We start from the raw sequence: 27,153 nt of genomic DNA, 5'->3' as shown, positions 1-27,153 counted from the left end.
CGTGTGATTTCCTCCACCAATTGGCCTGTTTTGTCAATTCTGAATGCAGGAATGGGTGCCATTTGCCAATACCGGCTGCCTTCGACCTCATGGGTACATTAAATTTAAAGGGATGGGTTTTTAAATTTACTAATTTAGTAGAAAAATATAAAATGTCTCATTCGGCTCGACAAAGACATCGACAATTCAATTGGTAATATAGACCCATTAGCATGTACGTAACAGTTCTTTGTTCTGTTGTGAACCCTTTTCTTACTGATGAAGCACTTTTAATTTAGTTTATACCTTACCCAGAATTGAATGTGTGTGAGCTTTTAAGGCAACAACACTAATTAATCTGCCAGTAATGTCAGATGTTCAACACATCAATGTCGTAATCATATAGTTTAGCAGCCTGAAGTTGAACCATCCTTGAAACCTTTATTTTTTTTTTTTTTTGGGTCCCTGTTGATGTTAATTAAAAATTCATATTCTAGTAAACATATCAAAAGCGGCCAATCATTGCAACAGTAAATGATGAGGTCATCAATTATGCTTGTAGAGGGCAGTGCCTTCTTTTGAATCAGAAACATTTCCAACAAATGATATCAACCACACAAAACGGGTGAATATTCATAGTGAAAAGCAAGTTCCAACATTAAAATGTTGGCAACACAGTATTTGCTCTTTGCAAAGTGATCTAACTTATTCTGAGGATGGCAGTACAAGTATCTTACACCAATCATTCCAATGGACATGCCTTCTCAAATGCTTCCTGCTCCTTGCGACATAAATCGAACTCATTTGTGTGGTAATACATACAACCAACATAATCATCCATCTCCTTTGTGCACCTCTGATGAAGGTCTTTTAGCCTGCAGGGTAAATATTTCACCATTTATAAATCAACCAACTAGCACACTTCACATTTGAGTGACACTTTCCATGTTCTTAGAGGATTTAGCCACTTTCTATTGATAAAATAAACCAGATAATTTAGAAAAACTAAACGATACTATCTGTAAGGTGACAGGTAAATCAGAAAGTATTCATGACGAGTGTTTGAAAATGAACCAGCTATGAGAGCAAATCATTAATATGCAGGAAGAAACATGATACTCAGAACACAGGTTGAGGTAAAGAGAAGACAAAGCAGACCGATAAAAAAAATAACAATTCACCAACAATGACAAACAAAACATCATAAGGTAAAACAAATATGATAAATTGTATAACAGGTACTTATCATAACAAAATAGAGGACCAGAAATATATCCTATTGGATTAGAACCTACCATATCCAGAGCTGGAAAGAGCAAGTTTTGGGAGGCGATAGATAAGAAAGATTTGTGAGTATACAAGAAGTCTCAAATATCGTTTTAAAGGAATTTATTCACAAGTATTGAGGTCTTTTATATTCATTACAGGTTTTCTCATCCAGCAGGGGATGCTCATTAAATAGCCGCTAACGTTACAAGAAAGAAAAGATATTCCCTTTCCACAAGACTTAAAAATTTCCACAGGAAGAAAGATTACAGGAGGTTAGGATACATTTGGAACAGATAAGAGGCTTATATCAATTCAAGTTAACTGTAAGAAACTGAAAAACTTTTAGAAAGTAATTCACTGAATAAGAATTTCAACATCTGAATGAAGGGCAAAGATTGCCGATAGGTTGTTTTGACATTTAGATGATAAAAGAAAAGCTTTAATAATATAAAAGATTCTATTATACAAAGCCTCAAGTGAGTTCTACACATATAAAGAGTATAGGAAACAAGGTCCTAAACGAGTCAAACTTACAAGATTAGGAGGTTATTTGAAGTGGATTAATGAACATAAATTATTATCTTTGTTTGACTCCGAGTTCGATTCATTTATTTGAACTGGATTAATAAACATAAATTATTATCTTCTTTTGACTCTGAGTTCGATTCACAAGCCACATCAAGTAGTTAATTAGCTCAATTTGTTTACCACAGTACAATCAGTTCGATTTTGAGACAATAAACTAAAGTTTACTCTTAGTTCCTATCTGGAAATGGTATATCTTAACTTCATAGTTTTAGTATGTCAACATCAAAAATTGAATTACTACTTTAACAAATTATTAAAATAGGTATATAAAATTTAGATATTACTGTCAAAGGCAGATTCATAGCAAATAGAGTTAGTTTCTTTTCCTAAGAAGTCAAATATTTTAATAACCATTAAAATTAAATACATATATAATTTATTCATTAAGTTATATAAACATATATGTATTGAATCTAAAAAATTCAACTAGCACCGTATTTACACTTAGATTGCAGAGATTATGTTGAAATAAACTAATTATGCTGTGAGGAGTATGATAGTAACTAGATGAACTACTGAGTTTGGTTCCTCATCAATCTAGATTGACATATAGCTGCTGAATATAAACTGGTGAGTTTAATCTTAATCCTACAATTACTAAAAGTCACATGCCCAGGCAGAAATAGAAACAGAACCAAAAAAAAAAAAAAAAGAAAAAAAGATTTACACAGTTAATGAACTGAGTATATGGACCCATTATGCTTTGAGCTTATATGCTCCCACATTAAGTATAACTTCTTTTTGGTGGTTTCAGAATTAACTCTATACATACAGTTTGCATAACAGAAATCATATCTCAAAATTAAGATCATGTTTCCAGTAAGAAAATAAAACTAATCCTTGTTTCTGGTTCTTGCATATATCCGTGTTTTCATATGTGAACTACTTTGTACCATGTATATGTAAATAATTATTAATCAACACAACACTTTAAGAAAAAACTTCCAAAATCACCTATCCTTGCATCCAATCAACCAAAGATTCAAAGACTTCATGAGTTCATGCAGTGAAAGTTTGCAAGGTATTATCAAAATCCCACTGCGTGTTTTGAACTGAATACCAAGAACAAAACTTCATATCAAAGATGCAAATGTAACCGATTAAGGCTAAATTAAGCTAGACTTTATTATTTGTTTGATAGGAAAACTAAATTAACTTGGACTTAAAATGCATAACACTAGAACCTGCTTTAACTAAAGAATGAACCTTACAATACTAAAATTTCTCCGTCTTCAAATCACAGAATCATTCATACCAAAAAAAAAAAAAAAAAAAAAAAAAAAAACTAATAATGATCAGCCAACACTTAACGGCCAAGGACACAACGAGTAACTTGGCGACCTTTATCGAGACATTTCTCTGGATTGGGATCACTCTTCTTGCATTTTAAATACTCAACATTCTCCGGTTGGCATCTCGTCCCTATATGCTTAGACGCCGACATTAGCACCGCCGACGTTGGGATCGGATCTCCCGCCGCATCCACCGCGCTCGCCATCTCCAATTGATTTCCTGCACCTAACAAAAACAATAATAAAATCCGAAATTTTCAGCGGCCATTCTGTTCGGTTACCAAGAAAACGAAAGGAAAGAAACAAATTGGAGGAAATGAAAAAATTTAACCTGACCAATTCAATAATTCAACGTTTTACCAGTAATTAATGAGATAAATTCACGGTTTGAGCCTAAAAATAAATAAAATATAAATTTTTCTTCGTAATTTTTTACCTTTTCTCTCCACCTGATTAAAATTTTCTTTTCAATACTGAGAACCAGCCCTGAGAGACTGAAGAGATAGAGAGAGATGAGTTTTAGGGTACTGCAGCTTCATACTAAAGTGCGCCAAAGTTTTGAGGCTAACATGCGCAACATAAAAATAATTAAAAAGAGAAAAGGCTATTTCGGTCATTATGTTTATTTCTTCGGGTTTACCTTAGGGTTTCTCTTTCGTTCTCTGCATTGTCGTTTCGTTTCACTTCACAGTCTCACCAACACTCACTGATCTCCATTAGTAACTGTTGCGTGGATTCAACAGTAAGTACTTCAAATTTCCCAAGTTGTTATTTTTGTTGCTTAAAAATTGAATATTTGATTACTGATATTGAGTTAATTTCCAACAGGGTAGTAAAAGTATTACTTTGTTGATAAAATTTTGAATGTAATCTAGAGCTTGATAGACGACTGTACAGAGAACTTGTACAAGAATTTATAGCATCTGAATGTTTGTTTTTGTGGTCAAAATTCTTGCAATATTTTGAGTTTTGTACTTGAGATATACAATGCTTTGTTTGGTTTTCTAGCTGGGTTATGTTAAATAGTTCTTTTCAACACTCATAGAAGATGATTTAGTATTGCAAAATAATAATTTTGTGTATAAATTGCTTTTATTTTGTAGACATCTATTCTTGTTTGGACTAGTAATTTTCATGACATTGCTTTTTATTTGCACACAGCTTCTTTCTTAGGGTGATCTGTTTGTGCTAATTTGATTGGTTTTTTTGTGTGTAACTTGAGGGATGGGTGACAAGAAGAAGTCTTTTATGTTCGTCCGGCTTGTCTCAGCTGCTGGGACTGGATTCTTCTATGTCAAGAAGAAGAGTGCTAAGAAACTTTTGGAGAAGCTTGAGTTCCGAAAATATGACCCTCGGGTGAATCGTCATGTTCTGTTTACAGAGGCAAAAATGAAGTGAGGCAACCCTTATGAGTTATGCTTTCTGTTAATTTTTATCTTTGATTTACTATACTGTTGTTTTCGTAGACAATTCTTGACTTGATTAAATCTGAAATAAATATTTTTGCTGTGGATGGTTTTCTGCTTTGATTATTATCTCTGTCCTTCTCAAGTGTGCACACATGAATTGATATTCTTCTCTTCCAATCTCTTCCTGATACCTCCCTAGGAAAATCCCGACTTGAATCTTTGGGATGTTCGTTTAAACACTTAAATAGCAGAGATGTTTTTGTGATGGCCATTTGATTACATAGAAATGAACATTTAAATAGCAGAGATGTTTTCTTGGTGGCCATTTTATTCGCAGTTGAAAAATCAGGCTCACTTTGTGGTTTGCTCATTCATCACCTGCAACTCTTTTTATCTTCTGTTTTGCAATGTTCGCATGCCACTGACAGTTAGCTGTGGAAACTGGAAACTAAAATCATAGGCTGCATTTGTTTCACTATTTTCCCACTATACTATCCTAAAAACCAAAAAATGCATTTGTTTTAATATTTTCAAAGTCCAATATTATTTTATTCAACTCAAAACATTAACAATTACCGTAAAAATATGTATGTTTTTAGCATATGAAGTTCCTCCTACAAGGTTGGTAGATTGACAGTGGTAACCATTCATGTATCTACTTTTCCTGTAAGTGATTATTTATTGCTACTTTAAACTCAATACGTGGGCGGATAAAAAACTGACCAATTAGCTGTGAAGTCCTCCATAACCTTTGAAGCTTCAGGGTAGAAAGTGGAACGTCAATAACCAGTGGACAGAAAATGCACAGGGGGGAACCAAGATGTGACACCTTATATTTGTATCGGGGGTGGGGGGGTTTAGTTCTAGGAATAAGAATGTTATATTAATAAGAAAATAAATTATTTTGAAAAGTATTAGGAATGTTATATAAAATGTGTTTGATTAGATTATAATAAATTTATGGGTATGTTATATCGATTATTAAATTGTCCTTATCTTTTAATATTATTATTTAGATTATTTTTTTAATCCTCTATATTTGAGAATTTAGCTAAAACACCCCAATAATAAAAATTTAAAAATTAACAAAAACACCTTACTCATCCAAGTCATTGTCGGTCGTCGATAGTCGTAGGAACGGTGCATGACCTATTGGATTCGGTCGGTCGTACGTCGATTTGGTCGTTTTTGGCTAGATCTATTCCGTCTAGAATAAATCTGGCCATTTGGCCAGATTTATGGGCGTTAACGGCCACAAACCTGTGCACGTACGACCAGTCATGCACCGTTCCAGAGATGTCCGTTGACAGTCGTCGATGGTGGTGGCCAGATCCGACATTCTTGTAAATTGTTTTCAATACAAGGGCATTCTTATTTAAAAGTTTTGTGTATAAGGATAAAATAGTCCCTGAACATTCTTGTAAATTGTTTTCCAAATAAGGGCATTCTTGTCCAAAAATTTTAATAGTTAGGGGTGAAATTGTAACAAAAATAAGATTATCAATTAATCTCAGAATACCTAAGAAAATAGTGATATTCAGATTACCACTTATATAACTAACAATGTTTATTATTGGTTTTAAAAGATCACTGAAATCTTATATTACTTGCCAACCAAACATGATAATACAAGTAATCAACTAAACATGGTAATGTAAGTAATATAAGATGATATTATTGGAGTAATTTCACATAACCCCGAACCAAACACACATGTAAAGTACGAAGAAAAGCATTTGGAAAAAAGAAAAGAGGGGTATTGCATAAACTAGCCCATTAAGCTAGCTTTTTTTTTTCATGAGTAATGCTATAGACATCGATTAATCTCATCGAATTGTTATACCGACTTATGTGGCATCCGAGTAGACACAGTCACGTTGGATGCTATAACGCGTCTTCCCTGAATGAACGATTATCCAATAATTATGGATGCTGGTCCATATTTGATGGACGATCGTTTATTACAAATGGATGGCTGTCCACTAATCTGGACGAATTGTTTTGATAATAATGGACTTCCGTTCATATTATATGGACGTGAGTCCATTTCTTATGGATAGGCATCCACCTCGAATGGATGCTGTTAGGGCCAAAAAATGTCATCGGCCCAAATAGGTCCAAGACGAAGACACCTTCAACAAAGCTCAAAGCCAAGGCCCAATTTCGATTGAGCCCGCAACAGAGTTTGCATATCAGGCCCGTTCAGTACATCTACCCAGTTGCTTACCATTTGGACTCAATTAGCAAAAGCTCGATTCGTTTAGGCCTCACCGCCAGTTTATCTGGGACCAGACCCTCTGATTCTAGACCACCTTCTAGACTTAAGATCTACTCTGAGCCCAAGGTTGCCTACTTACCTTGGCACTGTCTGAACTCTATTGAAGAGGTCCATAACTACCTTAATTCGTCTAAGATCCGTGTCTTAGATCCGCTAGGACTTCCTTTCCTACTGAGGTAAGGGAGCCAAATGTTCTCCTTTTTCGCAAAACCTCAGCTCCAAGGACTCTCAGTCCCACCAGGATTCGAAGATCTTACAGTCGCTATTTAAACAGAGGCCGACCCTCCCACAAGGGACATATACATTACACCTTCAAACCCCGCAATTCTCACTCTCGAGACTTTCGTATCACAACTGTAGTTATAGTCTCTGATTAGACTTCTGGTAACCTTCTCGCTCCCTAACCCTCACTAAATTAGCCTCACTCGGCCTTGCTGACTTAAGCGTCAGAGTGCCTATGGCAAACACTACCCTGGTGTTTCTCGTTCGCTTCACCTTGCTTTCTTACGTGTGCAGGTATAGCGGATTGCCAGTAGCCTCAATCTTACGAGATCAGACCCTATTTTCGTAAAGGTAAATTTTTTGTATTTACAGTTTGGCGCCCACTGTGGGGCCTCTAGCAATCATTCATATTTCAAACCCTACTTCGTAAGTAAACTCTCTATGGTTGAAAATTCAGATAACACCAATCCTGGCCTCGAGGCCAAACTCGAAGCTTTGACTGCCCTTATGCAATAACACTCAGACAAGGTGACAACACTGGAAGTTGAGAACACCGCCATCCAGACCAAAAACGCCTTCATCCGGGTCGAAAACCAGTCTTTGAAAGAGAAAGTAAGTCAATTTTATGACCTTGAGCTTCAGCCTTGTCAGGTACAACCCAATCGTTTCCGCGCATCAATTTCATCCATGCAACCTCTCCAAACTCCAGATCGCAAACCAAAGATCTCGGATACAAGATTGTGACAACTCTATTCATCACTAGTGGACGATTCAGCCCTGAATCTAATTGAGCGGGGACTGCCAGTAGAGCCACTCTCGGTTGACCTGCTTCAGGCACGGGATTAAGACATCCAAGTAATAAAAAACCCACCACAACAAGAGCCACCCATCCTTGTTATCCTTTCTCATCTCCAATCAACCATTCCTACCCAAACCCCACTTGGCTCGACTCATCCTCGCGGGTCGAGCGGGCTCCCTCATCTTCAATCCACCTCACTTGAATCCATCCACCCCCACAGACCGAACGACTCCCAAACAACCCCTCTCACCATCCATGCGGGTCGAAACATCCGATCAGTCACAATGGGAACCACCCAACCTGAGGGAATGAATGGAAATCCGAGTTACCAAGTGACATATGATGGAATGGTTTACCAAGCTACCCCACGTGACTTGACCCAACGAAACAGACCGAGTGCGAATCACATGACCAACCAAGCCAACCAGGTCGACCTAGTGGCCTCCGCCTCGCCCATGAAGCAGATATTGGCCAAAAGATTGGCTGACATAGAGGCAATGATAAGGTGTATACCTGGAGTACCAATCCCAACCAAAAAGAGCCAACTTCATTGCTATGCCGATTCACTTTTCGTGGATGCAATCGTATTAGCCGAGATGCCTTACAACTTCACTATCCCCAGCATGAAGCCTTACGATGGCACAACCAACCCAGATGACCACATGCCTCATACAAGCAGTGGATGTTTGCCGCCTTGATACCCCGAACACTGAGGGAAGCCTATATGTGTAAGAGCTTCGGCTCAAGCCTCTCTGGACCAGTTCTCAATGGTACACTAACCTTTCAAACAACTTAATCAGCTCATTTGCCCAACTCACTGACACCTTCGTTGAACAATTCGCTAGTAGTAAGAAACTCGAGAAGCTGTCTGCTGACTTATACATAGTCTACCAGAAGAGGGGGGAGCCGTTGAGAGAGTACGTCAGCAGATTCAACAAAGAAAAAATCTCCATCCCATCCTGCAACCTAGAGACGACGGTAGATGCTTTCAGAAAGGGTCTCCTCTTAGATGGAGAACCATACAAAGACTTTACGAAGCTCAGTTACACCACAATGGAAGATGCCCTAGCCAGAGTTGTGATCCAAATCAGGTGGGAGGAAGATGAGGTGAACCGGATAAGGCATGCCAGATATGATGACCGTCACCAAAGGCAGAATGAAAGAAGGCCAGAGTCTAGATCGTTTAAACCCCGCTATCAACCCCCTCCCTGCAATCCGAGTAGAATAAAAAAACCATATGACCAACAACCGACTAGAGCCGAAAATAGACCATCTGGATCGAACCAATTCAAGGTTCCAGAGTACAACCTCAACGTCGAACCAGCCCAGGTCGTGGCAATCATGAAATGAATGAGACCTACCATGAAGTGGCCAGTCAAGCTCAATCTCGATGTGAAGAGGGACACGACCAAATGGTGCGAATTTCAAGGCAACCATGGTCATAACATTACGGATTGCATCGCCCTAAGAATGGAAGTCGTAACACTACTGAAAAAAGGACATCTCTGAGATCTACTGACGGATAAAGGGAAGAATACAGTCGGCTAGAGAAGCTCGAAGGAAATATCTCCCTCTCCACGGGAACGTACGCCAAAGGGGTTCTGCTCCATTATCTCTAGAAGGTCGGAAATCAGTGAGGTAAGCTAATCCTCAGCCAAGTGCTATGCATGAGCCAACCACCACTTAGAAGTTCAGTCCATTCATCCATCCCCTCGGGCGCATACCAACCAGGTCATTCAGTTTGAAGATGACGAGCCAGTCACCCTTGCTGCCCCTCATCACGATGCTTTGATCATCTCCCTTTATATTGCCAACATCCTAGTTAAGAAAGTATTCGTAGACGGGGGATTCTCGGCAAACATCCTTTTCCTTGAAGCAGTGAAGGCCATGAGACTGGATGAAACAAACATCAGTAGACGACCAACTATACTGGTCGGGTTTAGTTTCGAGCAGAAGTACACTATCGATGAAATTGCATTGCCTGTCTACACCAGCGTAGTCAACAAGTAAACCATCTTCCTAGTGCTCGATTGTCCCTCATCATACAACATCATCTTGGGTTGACCCTAGATCCACGACATGTGAGTTGTCCCATCCACATTCCATCGAATTATAAGGTTTCCAACAAAATTAGGAGTAAGAGAAATCAAAGGCGATCCTAAAGCCTCTAGAGACAGCTACAAAAACGCTTTCAAAAGCAAATGTCATGCTTCATAGCAACTACAGTCCCATCCAACCCTTCTGACCAAGCCAGATCAACCATCCATAAAAGAGTTGGATGAAGTGTAGATACACCCAGACCACCCAGACTGGAAGATCCAGATAGGCTCTCACCTCAGGCTCGAGATAAAGGAGTGACTTATAGATTTACTCAAACAAAATCAAGACTGTTTCGCTTGGTCCCACGCGGACATGACAAGAGTCAGCCTCGAGGCAATCGTCCACCACCTCCACGTAGATCCGAATCACCCTCCAGTGAAGCAGAGGCGAAAGAAGTTCACACCAAAATGCAACCGAGTTGTTAATGAGGAGATTGGAAAACTGTTGAATAACAGACTGATCAGAGAAGTCCACTACCCTGACTGGCTAGCAAAAGTTATGGTTGTGAAGAAAAAGAATGGAAAATGGAGGGTCTGCATAGACTTCACAGATTTGAACAAAGCATGCCCTAAGGACTCTTTCTTGCTCCCACATATCGACATGATGGTCAATGCGACAACAGATCACGAACTCTTAAGCTTTATGGATGCCGTCTTAGGGTACAACTAGATTTTGATGCACCCGGACGACTAGGAGAAAACAACCTTTATCATAGAGATGGGAACCTATTGTTATAAAGTAATGCTCTTTGGTCTCAAGAATGTCAAGGCTACTTATCAACGGCTGGTCAATAGAATGTTTACCGAACACCTCGGAGACACCATGGAAGTATATATTGACGACATGCTTATCAAGTTCCTTATGGCAGAGCAGCACCTCGACCACCTCAGCCAAGCATTCGCCATCCTAAAGAAAGACAATATGAAGCTGAACCTAGCCAAATATTCGTTTGGGGTCTCATTAGGAAAATTCTTGGGATACATGGTAACTTAGGTGGGATAGAAGCCAACCCTGACCAAATCCAAACGATCCTCAACCATCACCAACTTGCATCAAAGACGTCTAGTGCCTCGCGGGACGAGTAGTTGCCTTGAGCCGATTCATCTCTAGATTCGCTAACAAGTGCCACCTCTTCTTCACCACATTCAAGAAATCCAAGAAATTTGAGTGGACCCCCATCTATGAGGAGGCCTTGCAGTAGCTAAAGAGGTATTTAACCTCTCCCCCACTTCTTTCCAAGCCCGTGGTTGAGGAAAAACTTTATACCTACTTGGAGGTCTCGGAGACAGCCATCTCAGCAATATTAGTCCGGGAAGACAATACGAAGCAACTACCGGTTTACTATGTAAGTAAATCACTCCTCGATGCCGAGACACGATACAATCAGCTAGAGAAATTGGCACTCGCCTTCGTCCATGCATCCAAGATGCTGATACCATACTTTCAATACCACTCCATAGTCGTCATCACCTCCTTCTCACTCAAGAAGATACTCCATAAGCCAGACTTATCAGGTCGACTCACACAATGGACAGTAGAGCTTAGTGAGTTTGATATATCTTTCTAACCATGCACCGTCATCAAATCCTAAGCCCTGGCAGACTTCATTGCTAGTTTCACTCCGAACACTACCATCCAAGTGGAAAAGGAGTTATTGTGTATGAATAGTGGATCATCTTCGAAGTGGACCCTCTTAGTGGACGGCTCAAGCAACGTGAATGGAAGTGGGCTCGGTGTTATACTTATTACACCAGAAGGGGATATCATCTAGTGGGCCGTACGGTGTGGGTTCAAGTGCACAGACAACGAAACCGAATATGAAGCTCTCATCGTTGGACTCTCTCTGGCCAAGGAGATTGGAGTAAGGAAGTTAGAGGTAAAATTCGATTCTCAACTCGTAGTCAACCAGCTACAATGCACTTACCAAGCTCGAGACTTGAAGATGACAATCTACTTGAACTTGTTCAAAGAAATGCAATCCGCCTTTGAAGAATTCTCCACCACCGAAGTCCCAAAAGCAAAGTACACCCATGCTAATCCCTTGCCAACCTCAACTCAGCCTTTCAAGGCTCCTCCCAATCATCCATCCCACTACTGTTCCTCCAATGGCCAGCCGACTGGAAGAAACACCTAACAAACAAGTTACCCAACCCAAAAGAGCCCAAAGAAGTAATGGACGTCGAATTGGTCGACTCCTGGATGACCCTAATAATCTAATACTTGGAACATGATGAGCTCACAGTCAACAAGAATGAAGCACGCTGCCTAAAAGCAAAGCTGCAAGATTCACCACATACGAGGGCCAACTCCTTAGGAAGTCATGCTCTGGCCCCTACCTTAAAGGCATAAGCTTAGAAGAAGCCAAGCGAGTTCTTGTCGAACTCTATGAAGGCAAATGCAAAAACCATGCAGGAGGACGCAACCTTGCCCAACGGGTGATCACCATTGGCTACTATTGGCCAACTATACGCACTAACTCAACAGCCTATGTGAAGAAATGCGATAGTTGTCAAAGGTTCGCCCATGTCTCACACCCCCACTTGAGCGACTCAACTCTACTCTCACACCTTGGCCATTCATGAAGTGGGGGATGGACATAGTTGAAAAACTCCCGACCGCACTCGAGCAACAGGTCTTCATGTTGGCGGTCACCGACTACTTTACTAAATGGATCGAAGTCGAAGCACTTGCCCAAGTCAAAGACCGAGAGGTAAAAGCCTTGATTTGGAAACACGTCATCTGCAGATTCAGAATACTGAAGGAAATAGTCACTGACAATGGATCCCAATTCATCAGCTCAAGCTTTAGAGACTTTTGCGACATGTGGGGGATCAAGCTCAGCTTCTCTACCCCCTGTAACCTCCAATCAAATGGCCAGACTGAATCATTAAATAAAACAATCATGCAGACTTTAAAAAAGCGCCTCCAGAAGCTAAGGGTGCATGTGCAGACAAACTACCTGGGGTCCTCTTGTCCTACCGAACAACAACCCGCTCGTCCACTGGCGAAACCCCTTTCTCCCTCACATATGGATCTGAAGTAGTTATCTTAGCTGAAGTATCGGTCCTCTCAACTAGACTCCAATGGTCGGACGAAGAAGCCAACAACCAAAACCTTTGTCACAACTTAGACACAGTCGACGAACTACGTGAGCGGGTGAACATCCATAACGCAATCTACCAGCAGTAGGCCGCTCGACACTTGTCCGAGTAAGAACGTTCAAATAAGGCAATTGGGTCCTCCCCAAAGTCTTTCAAAATACTAGGGAGATCAACTTTGGCAAACTCGACCCTACTTGGGAGGGTCCCTACAAGATCGCCAAGGAAATAAGGATTGGCACCTACAGACTTCAAACCCCCGAGGGCAAGGTCATCAGCAATAGTTGGAATGCAATCCATCTCAAACGTTATTATTTTTAGTTAGACTTTCTCATTGACAATTTTGTTTTCTTGTTTTTGTTTTAAAATGGATGAATGGGCCTGTCCACCTCCTTCATCTTCAGTCGGTCTTGTGGCCTAAATTCAATAAAAGAACTATTCAGCGATAAAGCGACATACACCTTTAATCGGCTCAGACTGATTCATGAACCTACACCTTTAATCGGCTCAGACCGATTCATGAACATACATCTCTAATTGGCTTAGACCGATTCATTGACTTACACTTTCAATCGGCTCAGTCTGATTCATAAACCTACACCATCAATCAGTTCAGACCGACTCATAAACTTACATCTTCAATCGGCTCAGACCAATTCATCGACTTACACCGCTAGTCGGGCTAGACCGACCGAACAACCCACGCAAATGTACACCTTCAATCGGCCCAGCCCGACTAGAAACAACTTAATGGCTTACATATCCAGTTGGCCATACCGACATGCCGCCATGACACTGGTGACTCTGCCACTTGGCCTCTTCCACATCACAACAGAAGTAGTTGATTCAACCCCCATACATCTACAAGCAATCAAACAATCGACCCATCTATCCATGAAGAAAGTAGTAAAAAGGAAACACTAGCAGAAACACAAAGCACCAAACAGCTAAATATAAGATAAACAAAAAGCCCCAAGCGACTAAGTATCAGGTACAAGAAAGGCACATATGCCATGAAAGGGCATCACAGACCCCAAAAATACATGAGAAAGGAAAAAAAAAAGAATAAACCTCAGGGACATCATGGCCCACATCGTCAGTGCGAGTCGTCTCACCCATCTCTGACTCATTCACCCTATCACTGGCCCTAACGGTCGCCCCCGTAGCCTGATCGCTGGCATCCTCTATAACCGATCGCATTGACGATATTCCAAATGAACACTCCTGCTTCTCCGCACGATCAACAACCTCTTCCTCCTCTATCTCCCGCAAAAGCTGGATGTCCTCATTCGGGTTCCAATGGGAAGTGTTCTTGGCCTTGTACTCCAGTATCAACTCTCCCCTAGCCCTGATGATGGCGTTGTCGGTGATACTGAGGCATTGCTTCCTTAGCGACTCAACCTCTGCATTCTCCTTTGCCAGCTCCCTCTTCAGTTGTTCAAGCTTGACCTCGGTCGCCCTTAGTTGCTGCTGGCTCTCCCGCTCAGCCTTCTGGGCCATCGCCTCTCTGTGTCGCAGATTGGCGTTGGATTTGAATACATCCTGTATCCTTTTCTCCTACGACACGATGGATTTTCGAAGGTGTAGGCTGCTCATGAAAGCCTACATGACAAAATGACTCGATTAGTATACAATCACTATAAATACAGTAAGGAAAAAATCAGGCTCATATGTGGAAAGCGCGGGAAACCCCCCAGTCAGCGGCCGCGACAACAGCCATCTGGTTCAGACGACTCTCATCCACCGGGAACAGGAATGAGTCCGCCAGCTTGCTCATGGAAGCTGCGTCCAAATAGGTTGACGTAGAAGCCAGGATACTGAAAGTAAGCATCTTAGTCTCCTCATCCAAGACCACAGTCTTGGATGACCCAGCCTCGGTCGCAAGTGTCTAACCTGGTGGAGTCACAACCACATCCTCTACTTTCCTCTCCTCTTTGGCCGAAGAATCCCTCTTTCGCTTCTCGCGACGTCTCGCGACGTCTCGCGATAGACTCATTTGCGCTCAAGACGTCCACTTCTTTATAAGCTTCTCTGCAATCATAAATTCCTCAACAGTTAGTGGGTTTAGCCTCGATTCACTGGACAAAATATGATTGTAGTAGCGGATGAGCAACACATTCCAAGTCTGCTTCAGCGAAGGGAAGGGGATACCTCGCTGAATCGCACCAACTCTGGCCTAAAAGTGACTCGTCCTCAGGTTTGCCTCCTCCAACACGACCCGCCAATCCCTTTACGCCTTTGGAATAGCAAGAATCTTTGAGGTCTACATGTCCAAGTCGTCCCCACTTTTTCCAGCATGATTGAATTCAAGATCTACAAAGAAGAAACACAATAAGACTTTAGTAATCAAAGCGTGAATAAAGACAAAGTTTCTCACCAACCGCTTACCAAGTGTACGGAATCTCGTCCTGGCCTCTCTCCCCAAAGACTGCTTCACTCCTCATGAAGAAGAAATGTTCCTTCCAATTTTTATCACTCGACCGGAGGTCGGTCACGAGGTAAGCCCGATCGTGCTTGAGATTGATCAGATATCGACCTTTATCCTTGTCATTTTGCTTTAGGAAATACGAGTATAATAACTCATGTAGTCGAAACATTACTTGATTTTGCACACAGAGGTCCTCCAGAGTCATCAACAACCTCCACCCATTCGGCATAATTTGGGTCAGCGCAATCATGAAATGGTTCAAGACCTCCCAGACAAGACGAGGGATAAGAAGCCTTAGCCCGTCATGGAACTATTTCTCATGGGCGCTCACCCAACCTTTTGCCTCCCAGTCGACCCTCTCGTACGATGTCAACACCCTAATTTCGACAGACTTTGGGATGTGGTACATCATCCTGATCCGCCATACATCACTCTCATTCAATAAGGGCGGATAATCTTTACTCAATATCCTGCTACTAGGCTGACTCGGCTCATCCTCGGAGCCACTGCTAGTGGAGGGCAAACTCTTAGAATCATCAACTCCATCGTAGTCTTCCTCACTCGTCCCTTGCCTATCCTATTCACCATCACTCAGGGTGGCGCCACTCGGCCTAGGGGTTGCCATGTTCACCCCTTTCGGTATACCGACCGGAACGCCTCCACCCTCTGACATCATCACCATTGTTGGGGTATTCTTATACTCATTCCTAACTTCCGTCTCCGCCCCACTCAAGTCGCTCGACTTTGCCTGCGACATTGAACTCCTTGTCCATTCGACCCGAGCGATTGACTGACTTTCAATTCCAAGTAGAACTTTGTTCCAGAAGCCCCGCTTGCCCAAAGCTATCGACCGACTGGTTCTCAAATCAGTCTAACTCTTCAATTTCCAAGTAACTTCCGGCTTGGTCTAGGTGACCAAATACCTGCTTCTTTAGGACCACTCGTGCAGATCCCTCACCACTCGGTCTGGAAGACCGGGTGACCCAAGTAACCAGCCTTTACTAAAAACCATGATTCTTCACTCGAAGCACCGCACTCGACTCGGTCAAGCAGACCGAGATGAGCCGAATGAGGAACCAACATAAAACGACTTCATCTTCTAAAACCCAGAAAATCTAGAAAAATCCAGAAAGCGTTGAAAACCCATAATCTCCACACGCGAGCCACACCAAATCAATCCTAAACACCCAAAATCTCCCAAACGCTAAACCTAAGATTCAAAATCACTAAGTTTGCCTACTCCGTTTAACCCAAACAAATACAGCGCCACCTTCTCAAACTCCCTTAAAATCCACCAAACACCACTCAAATCTCTCCAAAAACGCTACAAAAACAAAGAAAAGAAGAAAGGAAACAAAAAAGAGTACAAAGGAGCAAGTATTTACCATAAAAATGGCCAAAGTTCCTAAAATCTTTCACAGCTGCGGAGAAAAACCGAAATAGAGAGAAAACGTGAAAATAGAAGAGAGAAATGGGAAGTAAAATGAAACGAATAGCCGCCCCCACTCATTTATCAACAAAAGTTGTCAAAGCCTATGCGTGGCAGCCTCCGATTAGTCATCGAATAGTGTGATTTTGTTTTCTCATCCAAATTTAGAAGACATCTCGGTCGTACACGTGTCGAGAGATGGGTTATTCAGCTTCACGTTACCCACTCAGGGTCTGCGCTACCACGTCATGCATACACCATAGGGGTGCTAACCACTCGCTCAGTTTGCCCGACCGAGTGGAGTTAACATCGGACGTACTGATTGTCCAACCTCGGCTCTCCGGCCTCTTGATAAAAGTCGCTAAAGGGAAACACAACCTTTGCCATCTCGGTCATCCCGACCGAGTGAACTAGCCACTTGATTGGGAGTGCACACACACCTATTCATTCGAATTCAACCAATAAGCCTAAGGCACCACCACTAGAGTGACTGTAGCATATTCCCCTCGGCTCGATATACCAAGTAAGCACACCTTCATGGGTCAGCTCACACACCCACTCACTCGGCTCGATACACCAAGTGAGGACACCTTCATGGGATGTTTCACATATCTTCCCACCTGCTACGACATATCGAATGAGGATACCTCTAGCAAATTCTTTCATGCTTCCCCTCGATCCGATGCATCGGGCAAGTCTGTCAAGGTCAACTCCACTCCCTCACTCGGTCAGATACGCCGAGTGAAAGCATGATGGTGTTTCACCTCCACTCGCTCAGCTTGGTGTATCGAATGCATCACCTACAACAAAAGCTATACTATTCGTTGCCGCGAACAAAGAAACATCACGTTTACGTGTTCAACCGGTTGATCGCGAAGGTCGACGAGGTACACCTCCACACAACGTCTACTCTCTTAGCTAAACACTCCTTTAACTTAGAGAGTGGGGGGGAAATTGTTAGGGCCAAAAAATGTCCTCGGCCCAAATAGACCCAAAGATGAAGACACCTTCAATAAAGCTCGAAGCCAAGGCCTAATTCCGATTGGGCCCACAACAGAGTTTGCATATCAGGTTCGTTTGGTACATCTACCCAGTTGCTCACCATTTTGACCCAATCAGCAGAGGCTCGATTCGTTTAGGCCTCACTGCTAGTTTATCTGGGACCAGGCCCTCTGATTCTAGATCACCTTCTGAACTTAGGATCTACTTGGAGCCCAGGGTTGCCTACTTACCCCAATACTATTTGAACTCTATCAAAGAGGTCCATCACTACCCTAATTCATCTAAGATCCGTGTCTTAGATCCGCTGTGACTCCTTTTCTTACTGAGGTAAGGGAGCCAAATGTTCTCCTTTTTAGCAAAACCTCAACTCCAAGGACTCTCAGTCCCACCAGGATTTGAAGATCTTACAGTCGCTATTTAAATAGAGGCCAACTCTCTCACAAGGGACACAAACATTACACCTTCAGACCCTGCAATTCTCACTCTTGAGACTTTCGCATCATAGCCGTAGTTATAATATCCGACTAGACTTTTAGTAACCTTCTCTCTCCCTAACCCTCACTAAATTAGCCTCACTCTGCCTTGTTGACTTGAGTGTCGCAGTGCCTACGGAAAACACCACCCTAATGTTTCCCTTTCGCTTTACGCTTGCTTTCTTGTGTGTGCAGGTATAACAGATTGCTAGTGGCCTAACCTCACGGGATCATACCCTATTTTCGTAAAAGATAGATTTTTTGCATCTATAGACACCCGTCCATAATTTTTTAAAACAAGAATGGACACCTGTCCATCCTTTTTAAATACAATATCAGATTCAGCATTCATTGTACTTTTTCTCAGCATAATCATTCATTTTTGCTGATATTTGTGGCGTACCTTTGAGGAAAAGAAAGGTGGAAGTTGGTATTCTTCAAATTTTAATTATAAAACTTAAGATTTACAAATTCCATGTTTTAAAACAAAAATGTATTTGTTGTTTGTTTATTTTCTAAGTATTTTTTTTTTTTAATGTGTAATGGGCATAGCAGGAGCATATTTGTGCCCCACCTTCAATGTTGGTTGATTATGGACAAAAAGGAGGAAATAGTGCATATTTACACAAATTAAAAATGAAAATGGACGTTTGTTTAGTGTCCATATAATATGGATGAGCATCCATTCTTGTTCTTTTAAAAAATTATGGATGACGTCCATTCGAGATGAACGTCCATCCATAGGAAATGGAGTCCCATCCATATAATATGGACGAGAGTCCATTGCTATTTTGGTATAACAATTCGTCCAAATTGGTGGATGATCGTCTATTTGTAATGAATGTGCGTCCATCAAATATAGACCAACGTCCATAATTGTTGGACTACCGTTCATTCATGAAAGACGTGTTATAGTATCCAACGTGGTGCATTTGACTCGGATGTCACATAAGTCAGTACAATAATTTGGTTAGATTAATCGGTGTCTATAACATTATTTTTTTTTTTCCATGCTGTGAACTATTGTTAAGTTCCCAAGTACAGCCTATGATGAAGCAACAAGAGAATGAAACGATTAAGAACGATGAGTTTCAATTACTTAATAATAGTGGTGGTGAAAAGACAGAGCAGTTTTTTAAGCTTGTTGAGGACATGGGAAATTATTAAATTATAATTTTGTTCTTAATATAACTATATTTGGTAAGTAAGCTGTAGATCTAAAACCTGACAAGGATCGCACGTATCAAAACGTGTTTCACCAAACCAAACTACTTGAATCTTTAATTGGAGGTGCAAAATCAATCTTCAGAAATTAAATTATACACACTAAAACCAACCGTGTCCTAAAGAGGACCATAACTTTGGAGAAATACTTTTGCTTTTCTGTTAATCTAAAGCCTACCCTTTTCTATTTTCAACTTGCCGTCCAACATAATTGTTAATTCTCATCTATCCATAATAAGCAAAGCAACGGTGTAACGTGGTCTCCTTCTCGGCCAGAAATTTGGTGCAATATCTTACAAGAAAATTTGGTCAAAATGACTAAACCAATCATAGAGAAGGAGTAGAGGATTATCCTAAGCTAAGCAGTATCAGATTCTACACAACGTTTGAGTCTTTTAGATATAGTAAAATAATATCGCATGTCTATCTACGAAGCAATCTATCCATTTGTGATTTCTGATGACGTGGTCCAATCAGATGCCACCCTGCCACTTAGTTCCTGTGACATTTGTGCAGGCGGCAGGCCTGGCTGGGGAAAATGGTAAGAAAATAAATAAGAAAGACAATAGTGTTTCTGTTAACGCACTCACTTAACTGTATCAACTTTGATTTGAACCACACAACACAAAGCGCATTCAGATTTCTGTTTTGTTTTTTATTGCTAATTATTCAATTCCCTTAATCTTAATTCTTTCACTGTTCTCACCACTACACACTAATTTACATTGCAAAGACAGCTCCCATTATATTATATATCTCTTTATTGCTTCTCTGTTTCTCTTTAGCATTCTTCACTGCATGTTCATTTTTGTTTCTGGGTTCTTCTTGTTCTGATTTTCTTCATCTCCTTCTTTACTGGGTTTATTGTTTTTACTACTATGGCTCTCTCTGCATTCCCATTTCCGTCTCATGTCAACCGTTCAACTCCAACACTTACTGATCCTCATAAATCAACTTCACTGTCTTCTATGTTCTGGGGTGCAGATCTGTGCTGCCAATCTCTGCACAAGCTCAATCAGGTTTGCAACATTAAAGAAGACACTCTCATTATTACATATTTGTTGCTTGGCTGAGTTTAAAGACTTTGTCTTTAATTTAGTTTTAGTTTAGTTTGAATAATAACAATAAAAGAAGAGTATACCGAATACCGATATTCTTTTTCTTTTTACTTAACGTTGATTTTCTTGTCTTGTATTGAAAAATGAAAAATAAAATTCACTGAAAGAAATGGGCTTTTGTTGTGATTTGATACAGGCCAAGAAAAGGCCAGGTGGGATATTTGCATCACTTTCAGAGAGTGGAGAATATCACTCACAAAGACCACCAACACCTCTATTGGACACCGTAAATTATCCAATTCATATGAAAAATCTATCCATCAAGGTACTTAACTGAAACACTACAAGTCTACAACTAGTCTTCTTTCATGAAAAAACCAACTTCTTCATATCTTTGTGTGATATTTGAGTAAAAATTTGTAATTTTTCATAATACAGGAGCTGAAACAGCTAGCAGATGAGTTGCGGTCTGATGTTGTATTCAATGTTTCTAAAACTGGGGGTCATTTGGGCTCTAGTCTTGGTGTTGTTGAGCTCACTGTTGCTCTTCATTATGTTTTTAATGCTCCTCAAGACAGGATTCTATGGGATGTTGGTCATCAGGTTCTATTCCAACCTTACTTAGTTTCTTGATCTTCTTCTCTTATTTTTTGGTATCTTTGTGTAGAGAGACTTGTCTTAACTTGGTCAGGATAATTGTTCTGACTTTGATTGTGCGACTATTTTTGCAATCATGGTTAGGAAAATTGTTCTTACTTTGATTGTGTGACTATATTTTTGCAGTCTTACCCTCATAAAATCTTGACTGGGAGAAGAGATAAGATGCATACCATGAGGCAAACAAATGGACTTGCTGGATTCACGAAGCGATCAGAGAGTGAATATGACTGCTTTGGAACTGGCCACAGTTCTACCACTATCTCTGCAGGACTGGGTAATTTTCTATTGGTTTCCATTCCAGGAGCATATAATAATGATTGTTATTTTATATGTGGAGTTATAAAGAAAGAGCTATACTAAATACTTTCCATAAACAATCATTTTCTTCAAGAAGTTTGGCAACTTGTTGATAATAAATTATTTTCCCAGAAATGAAAGCTAAGTGGCTTCGTTTAATATTTATTTTCTTATTAGTGAGAAGTTGTATTTAGAAAAATAAAAATTTTGTTGACATGTCTCATTAATCTCGTAAGTTGCATATCCTTTGAAAGTGACTTCCAAAGATACACAGGACTTTTTTTCTTGGTTTTCAGTTCCAGGTCATTTTAATTATTATGTTTAATAGACATAGTTTTGGTTCAAATTTTAATATATAATCTGAGATCATTTGGATTAACAGGTATGGCTGTGGGCAGGGATCTTAAAGGAAGAAAGAACAATGTAGTTGCTGTTATAGGTGATGGTGCCATGACTGCAGGTCAAGCTTATGAAGCCATGAACAATACTGGTTACCTGGATTCAGACATGATCGTTATTCTTAATGACAACAAGCAGGTTTCTCTTCCTACTGCCAATCTAGATGGGCCGATACCACCTGTAGGAGCTTTGAGCAGTGCTCTCAGTAGGTTGCAATCGAACAGGCCTCTCAGGGAACTCAGAGAGGTTGCCAAGGTAAGTAAATATCATATAGTAGTTAGGGAAAAGAAAGAAAACTTTCATCCTGGAAACAGATGAAACTAGACATGGTTAATTGTGACTGACACTATTGCAGGGAGTTACCAAACAAATAGGTGGACCTATGCATGAACTGGCGGCAAAAGTTGACGAATATGCTCGTGGGATGATCAGCGGTTCTGGATCAACGTTATTTGAAGAGCTTGGACTGTATTATATTGGTCCTGTTGATGGTCACAACATAGATGACCTCATTTCCATTCTCAAAGAGGTTAAGGATACCAAAACAACAGGTCCAGTCCTGATCCATGTTGTCACTGAGAAAGGCCGTGGATATCCATATGCAGAGAGGGCTGCAGACAAGTACCATGGTAAATACTTATTATCTATTAACAGCACTTGAGTACATAGGTCATACTCATACACTATCTTGCTGTATAGCTGCAATTATGTCTTAAAGAAAACAATAATTTAGGCTTTATGTTTTCATTTTGCAGGAGTGGCAAAATTTGATCCGGCAACTGGAAAGCAATTCAAAGGCAGTGTCAATACCCAGTCTTACACAACATATTTTGCAGAGGCTTTGATTGCAGAAGCAGAGGCAGATAAGGATATTGTTGCAATCCATGCTGCAATGGGAGGTGGAACAGGACTAAATCTATTCCTTCGTCGCTTCCCTAATAGATGCTTTGATGTTGGGATAGCAGAACAGCATGCTGTTACTTTTGCTGCAGGTCTGGCCTGTGAAGGCTTAAAACCTTTTTGTGCAATTTATTCATCTTTCATGCAGAGGGCTTATGACCAGGCAAGTGGAGAACTTCTATATCTCTTCAGTTGATATTACGTTACTCTGTGATAGTTGAGGTAAACTCCAGCTTAGCATCTTACTAAAACTCCCTTCTGGATGTCTACCACAGGTAGTGCATGATGTTGACTTGCAGAAGTTGCCTGTAAGATTTGCAATGGACAGAGCTGGACTGGTTGGGGCTGATGGTCCCACACATTGTGGGGCTTTTGATGTTACTTTTATGGCATGCCTTCCAAACATGGTTGTAATGGCTCCTTCTGATGAGGCTGAGCTTTTTCACATGGTTGCCACTGCTGTAGCTATAGATGATCGACCTAGCTGTTTTAGATACCCAAGAGGTAATGGGGTTGGTGTTCAGTTGCCACTGGGAAATAAAGGCGTTCCTCTTGAAGTAAGTTTCAACTAAGTCACTATTTGCTGCTCCTGCAGTTGCAAAAACATATTAACAAATTTCTATTAAACTGCTTGCAGGTTGGAAAAGGCAGGATATTACTTGAAGGCGATAGAGTAGCACTCTTGGGTTATGGAACCGCTGTCCAGAACTGCTTAGCTGCTGCTGCTTTATTGGAACACCACGGTTTACGGTTGACAGTAGCAGATGCTCGATTCTGCAAACCACTGGATCACGCCCTTATTCGTAGTCTGGCAAAATCACATGAAATTTTAATTACCGTAGAGGAAGGATCAATTGGAGGCTTTGGTTCTCATGTTGCTCAGTTCTTGGCCCTTGATGGTCTCCTTGATGGCACAGTGAAGGTATAATATAAATTCTTTTCTCAAATCGGTTGCAGCGTAAGACCAATTTTTTCTAAATTATGTATTGCTTAGCTGTTGAATACTTGATTCTCTTGGTTGAATTATTCTGTGCAGTGGAGGCCACTTGTACTTCCTGATCGGTATATCGACCATGGATCTCCGGCTGACCAGTTAGCTGAAGCTGGTCTCACACCATCTCACATTGCAGCAACAGTTTTTAACATACTAGGACAAACCAGGGACGCTCTGGAGATCATGTCTTTCAAAAGTTAAACAAGAATACATAATTTTTTGCTTGTATTCTACCAGCAATGTACAAAAAGAAGAATGCAAGAGTTTATTTTTCAGCTTCATTAGTGTAAAAATGCTACAAGTTGCTAGTATTAATACAACTAAAGTTCAAGATGTAACAATTCCAGCCTTATTAGAAATGAAATTACTTTCAAAATTCAAAGTCTCTGTACTATGCCAAATTTTCTGTTAGCTGAGCATTCTCTTAGAGAAAGTCTAGATGGATGGAATGGATGACATAAACAAAGAGAGAGAAGAAATTATACTTCATTCATTGCTCCCTTAAATAAACATGGTGGATTATAGTCAACTGAGTTTATCTTTTTAATTGATTCTGGTATTGACTACAGAGTCAACTAAAACATTTCCAACTAGCCGCTAAAATAGTCAACGAAACTCTTGGAGAAACCAACACTCCACGAAATACAGGAAGTGGAAAGTGTTAGGTGATTAGCAAGGGGACCAAAACTCCTATAATTTGATACATCAATCGTTAGTGCAATAAAGAGAGGGCGGTGTAAGAATTGACCATTAGGTGTCACCAAGCCTAAGTGCCAGCACAAGCAAGAAAACAAACCACTTTTATTTCATAAATTCAATCATTCAATGGACGGTTCAAAAGGAAAATCCCACTTTCATGTCCAATAAGATTTGGTTTGTTAGTGGGCGTATGTTGATTGGTTAGATTAAGAGAGTTTGTCAACACAATAAGTTTTGATCACTAGTCGGCTTCCACACTAAAGTTCTTGGTCCTATCAAGACACAACCCACCCCCACCCCACCCGCCCACCCCCAATACTGCCAAACTTAAAGGACTTGACATGATTAGGAAATAAGGCCAAATAGTCTGGCATGGATACATCTATTTAAAATCTCTTGAATTTGTTTTGGAAGTGTTGAAGGTGGAGAGTGTTAGAGCCAAAAATCATCTTGGACTTGACGAAACCCAATAACGAATAAATATATCACGGCCCAATGCCTCAACCCAATCCCGATTGGACCTACGCTTAAAATCACCTTGCGAACTACTCACTCTATGAGTTAGGCTATCCTATAAGTTAAGCTAAACTGGGTTTTAGTCCATTAACCCGCAACAATCTATAAATAGAAAATCATAATCCCATTCTATTTCCTCTTCTACTAAGATTCCAAATCTTGCTCAAACTATTAAACTTGATTTGATAAGGTCAAGAAATCATATCTCTTTCATGATAGAGATTATCTCCCAAAATAGGACTTAGTGTCTTACTAAGATTCTAAACCTTATTTAAACTATTAAACTTAATCTGATAAGGTCAAGAAATCGTATCTCTTTCATGATAGGGATTATCTCCCAAAATAGGACTTAGTGTCCTACTAAGATTCCAAATCTTATTTAAACTATTAAACTTAATCTGATAAGGTCAAGAAATCGTATCTCTTTCATGATAGGGATTATCTCCCAAAATAGGACTTAGTGTCCTACTAAGATTCCAACCCCTTGGGTTCACTATAAAAACAGAGGCTTGCCCTCCCATAGTCAACTCAAAACCATCTATTTGCTCCTAAAGTTCTTGCTCCCAAAGTTCTTGCTCCCAAGAACCCGATGCCTCCGCCGTAGTCCTAGCCTTCGACAGGACTCCTGATCTAGTGGATTGTCAGTGGCCTCAACCTCACGGGATCAGACCCTATTTTCATGACGGTAGATTTTTTGCATCTACAGTTTGGCGTCCACCATGGATCGGGCAGGGCCGATCCGAAGGTGTGAACTCGTGAATCGGGCAGGGCCGATCCGAAGGTGTAAACTCATGAATTGGGCAAGGCCGATCCGAAGGTGTAAACTCGTGAATCGGGCAGGGTTGATGCGTTCACGGGTCGATCCGAAGGTGTAAATCTGTGGATCATGCAGGGTTGATCCGAAGGTGTAAATCCGTGGATCGGGTAGTGCCTATCCGAAGGTGTAAATCCGTTGATCGAGCAGGGTTGATCCGAAGGTGTAAATCCGTGTAGGGTCGATCTGAAAGTGTAAATCTGTGGATCAGGCAGGGCCAATCTGAAGGTGTAAATTCGTGGATCGAGCAAGGTCGATCCAAAAGTGTAAATCCGTGGATCGAGCAGGGTCGATCCAAAGGTGTAAGCAGGGCCAATCCGAAGGTGTAAATTTGTGGATCGAGCAGGTCAATCCGAAGGTGTAAATCTGTGGATTGAGCAGGGCCAATCCGAAGGTGTAAATCTTTGGATCGGGCAGGGTCGATCTGAAGGTGTAAATTCGTGGATCGGGTAGGGTCGATCCGAAGGTGTAAATTCGTGGATCGGGTAGGGCCAATCCGAAGGTGTAAATCTCTGGATCTGGCAGGCCAATTTGAAGATGTAAATTCGTGGATCGGACAGAGCCGATCTGATGGTGTAAATCTGTGAATCAGGCAAGGCCGATCTGATGGTATATGCCAAGTTGAGTTTGTATGGAGCTTGCAGTCGAGTCGGCGTGATCGACTTGTAGTTGAAACCTTTGAGAGTTATGTGCCCCAGTCAGCGTGATTGACTTTGTAGTTGAAAACATTTGATTGAAGCTGGAGCAGTGGCATGTAGGGATGTATACGAGCCGAGTCGAGCCGAGTATCTCGGTACTTGAGCTTGGCTCGTAATGAATCAATCGAGCTTCAGAACTCGAGCTCGAGCTCAAACGAGTTGGAGACAGACTGCACTCAAGATTTAAAATTACAGTACTTTTCACAAAATAAAAATATTTAATATAAATCAATATTTTATTTAATTTTTCTCTCTTCTCTTTCTTCTTTTTCATTATATAAATGTATATTTTATTAATTTTTTTCTCTCCTTTCTCTTCTCTTTCATTCTCGTTCTTTTCAAAACTCTCTCTCTTCTCTTATTTCTCCTTGTTTTCTCCACGTCTCTCTCTTCTCCTCACTTCTCTTATTTTCTCTTCTCAAAACTTTGTTGACCACAGTTGGCCGCCGTGTGGGGACCTTGAGGCAACCAGATCTGGCTGCCGCAAGGCCCTCACATGGCAGCCAAGCAACAAATAGGAAGAACTGA

The 27,153-nt window shown here is 40.9% G+C and overlaps 2 protein-coding genes and 1 pseudogene across 2 annotated transcripts; 2 read left to right on the top strand and 1 right to left on the bottom strand.

Moving 5' to 3' along the window:
* Positions 1-514: 514 nt before the first annotated feature.
* LOC116105475 lies at positions 515-3,712 on the bottom strand (annotated as a pseudogene).
* Positions 3,713-3,728: 16 nt separating this feature from the next.
* LOC116105474 (50S ribosomal protein L33-like) lies at positions 3,729-4,663 on the top strand. The gene is made up of 2 exons (XM_031391893.1): positions 3,729-3,870; positions 4,351-4,663. Exon 2 carries the CDS (start codon positions 4,353-4,355, stop codon positions 4,524-4,526), a length of 174 nt encoding a protein of 57 aa, XP_031247753.1. The 5' UTR covers positions 3,729-3,870; positions 4,351-4,352; the 3' UTR covers positions 4,527-4,663.
* A 15,805-nt stretch (positions 4,664-20,468) lies between these two features.
* On the top strand, positions 20,469-24,177 carry LOC116105555 (probable 1-deoxy-D-xylulose-5-phosphate synthase, chloroplastic). The gene is made up of 10 exons (XM_031391954.1): positions 20,469-20,609; positions 20,845-20,973; positions 21,087-21,251; positions 21,432-21,582; positions 21,988-22,259; positions 22,360-22,633; positions 22,760-23,067; positions 23,180-23,461; positions 23,542-23,826; positions 23,941-24,177. Exons 1-10 carry the CDS (start codon positions 20,469-20,471, stop codon positions 24,097-24,099), a joined length of 2,166 nt encoding a protein of 721 aa, XP_031247814.1. The 3' UTR covers positions 24,100-24,177.
* Positions 24,178-27,153: the final 2,976 nt, after the last annotated feature.

The sequence above is a fragment of the Pistacia vera genome, unplaced genomic scaffold, assembly GCF_008641045.1.
Source record: "Pistacia vera cultivar Batoury unplaced genomic scaffold, PisVer_v2 Contig50, whole genome shotgun sequence".
Classification (NCBI taxonomy): domain Eukaryota; kingdom Viridiplantae; phylum Streptophyta; class Magnoliopsida; order Sapindales; family Anacardiaceae; genus Pistacia; species Pistacia vera.
This window is presented reverse-complemented; position numbering and strand designations above follow the sequence as displayed.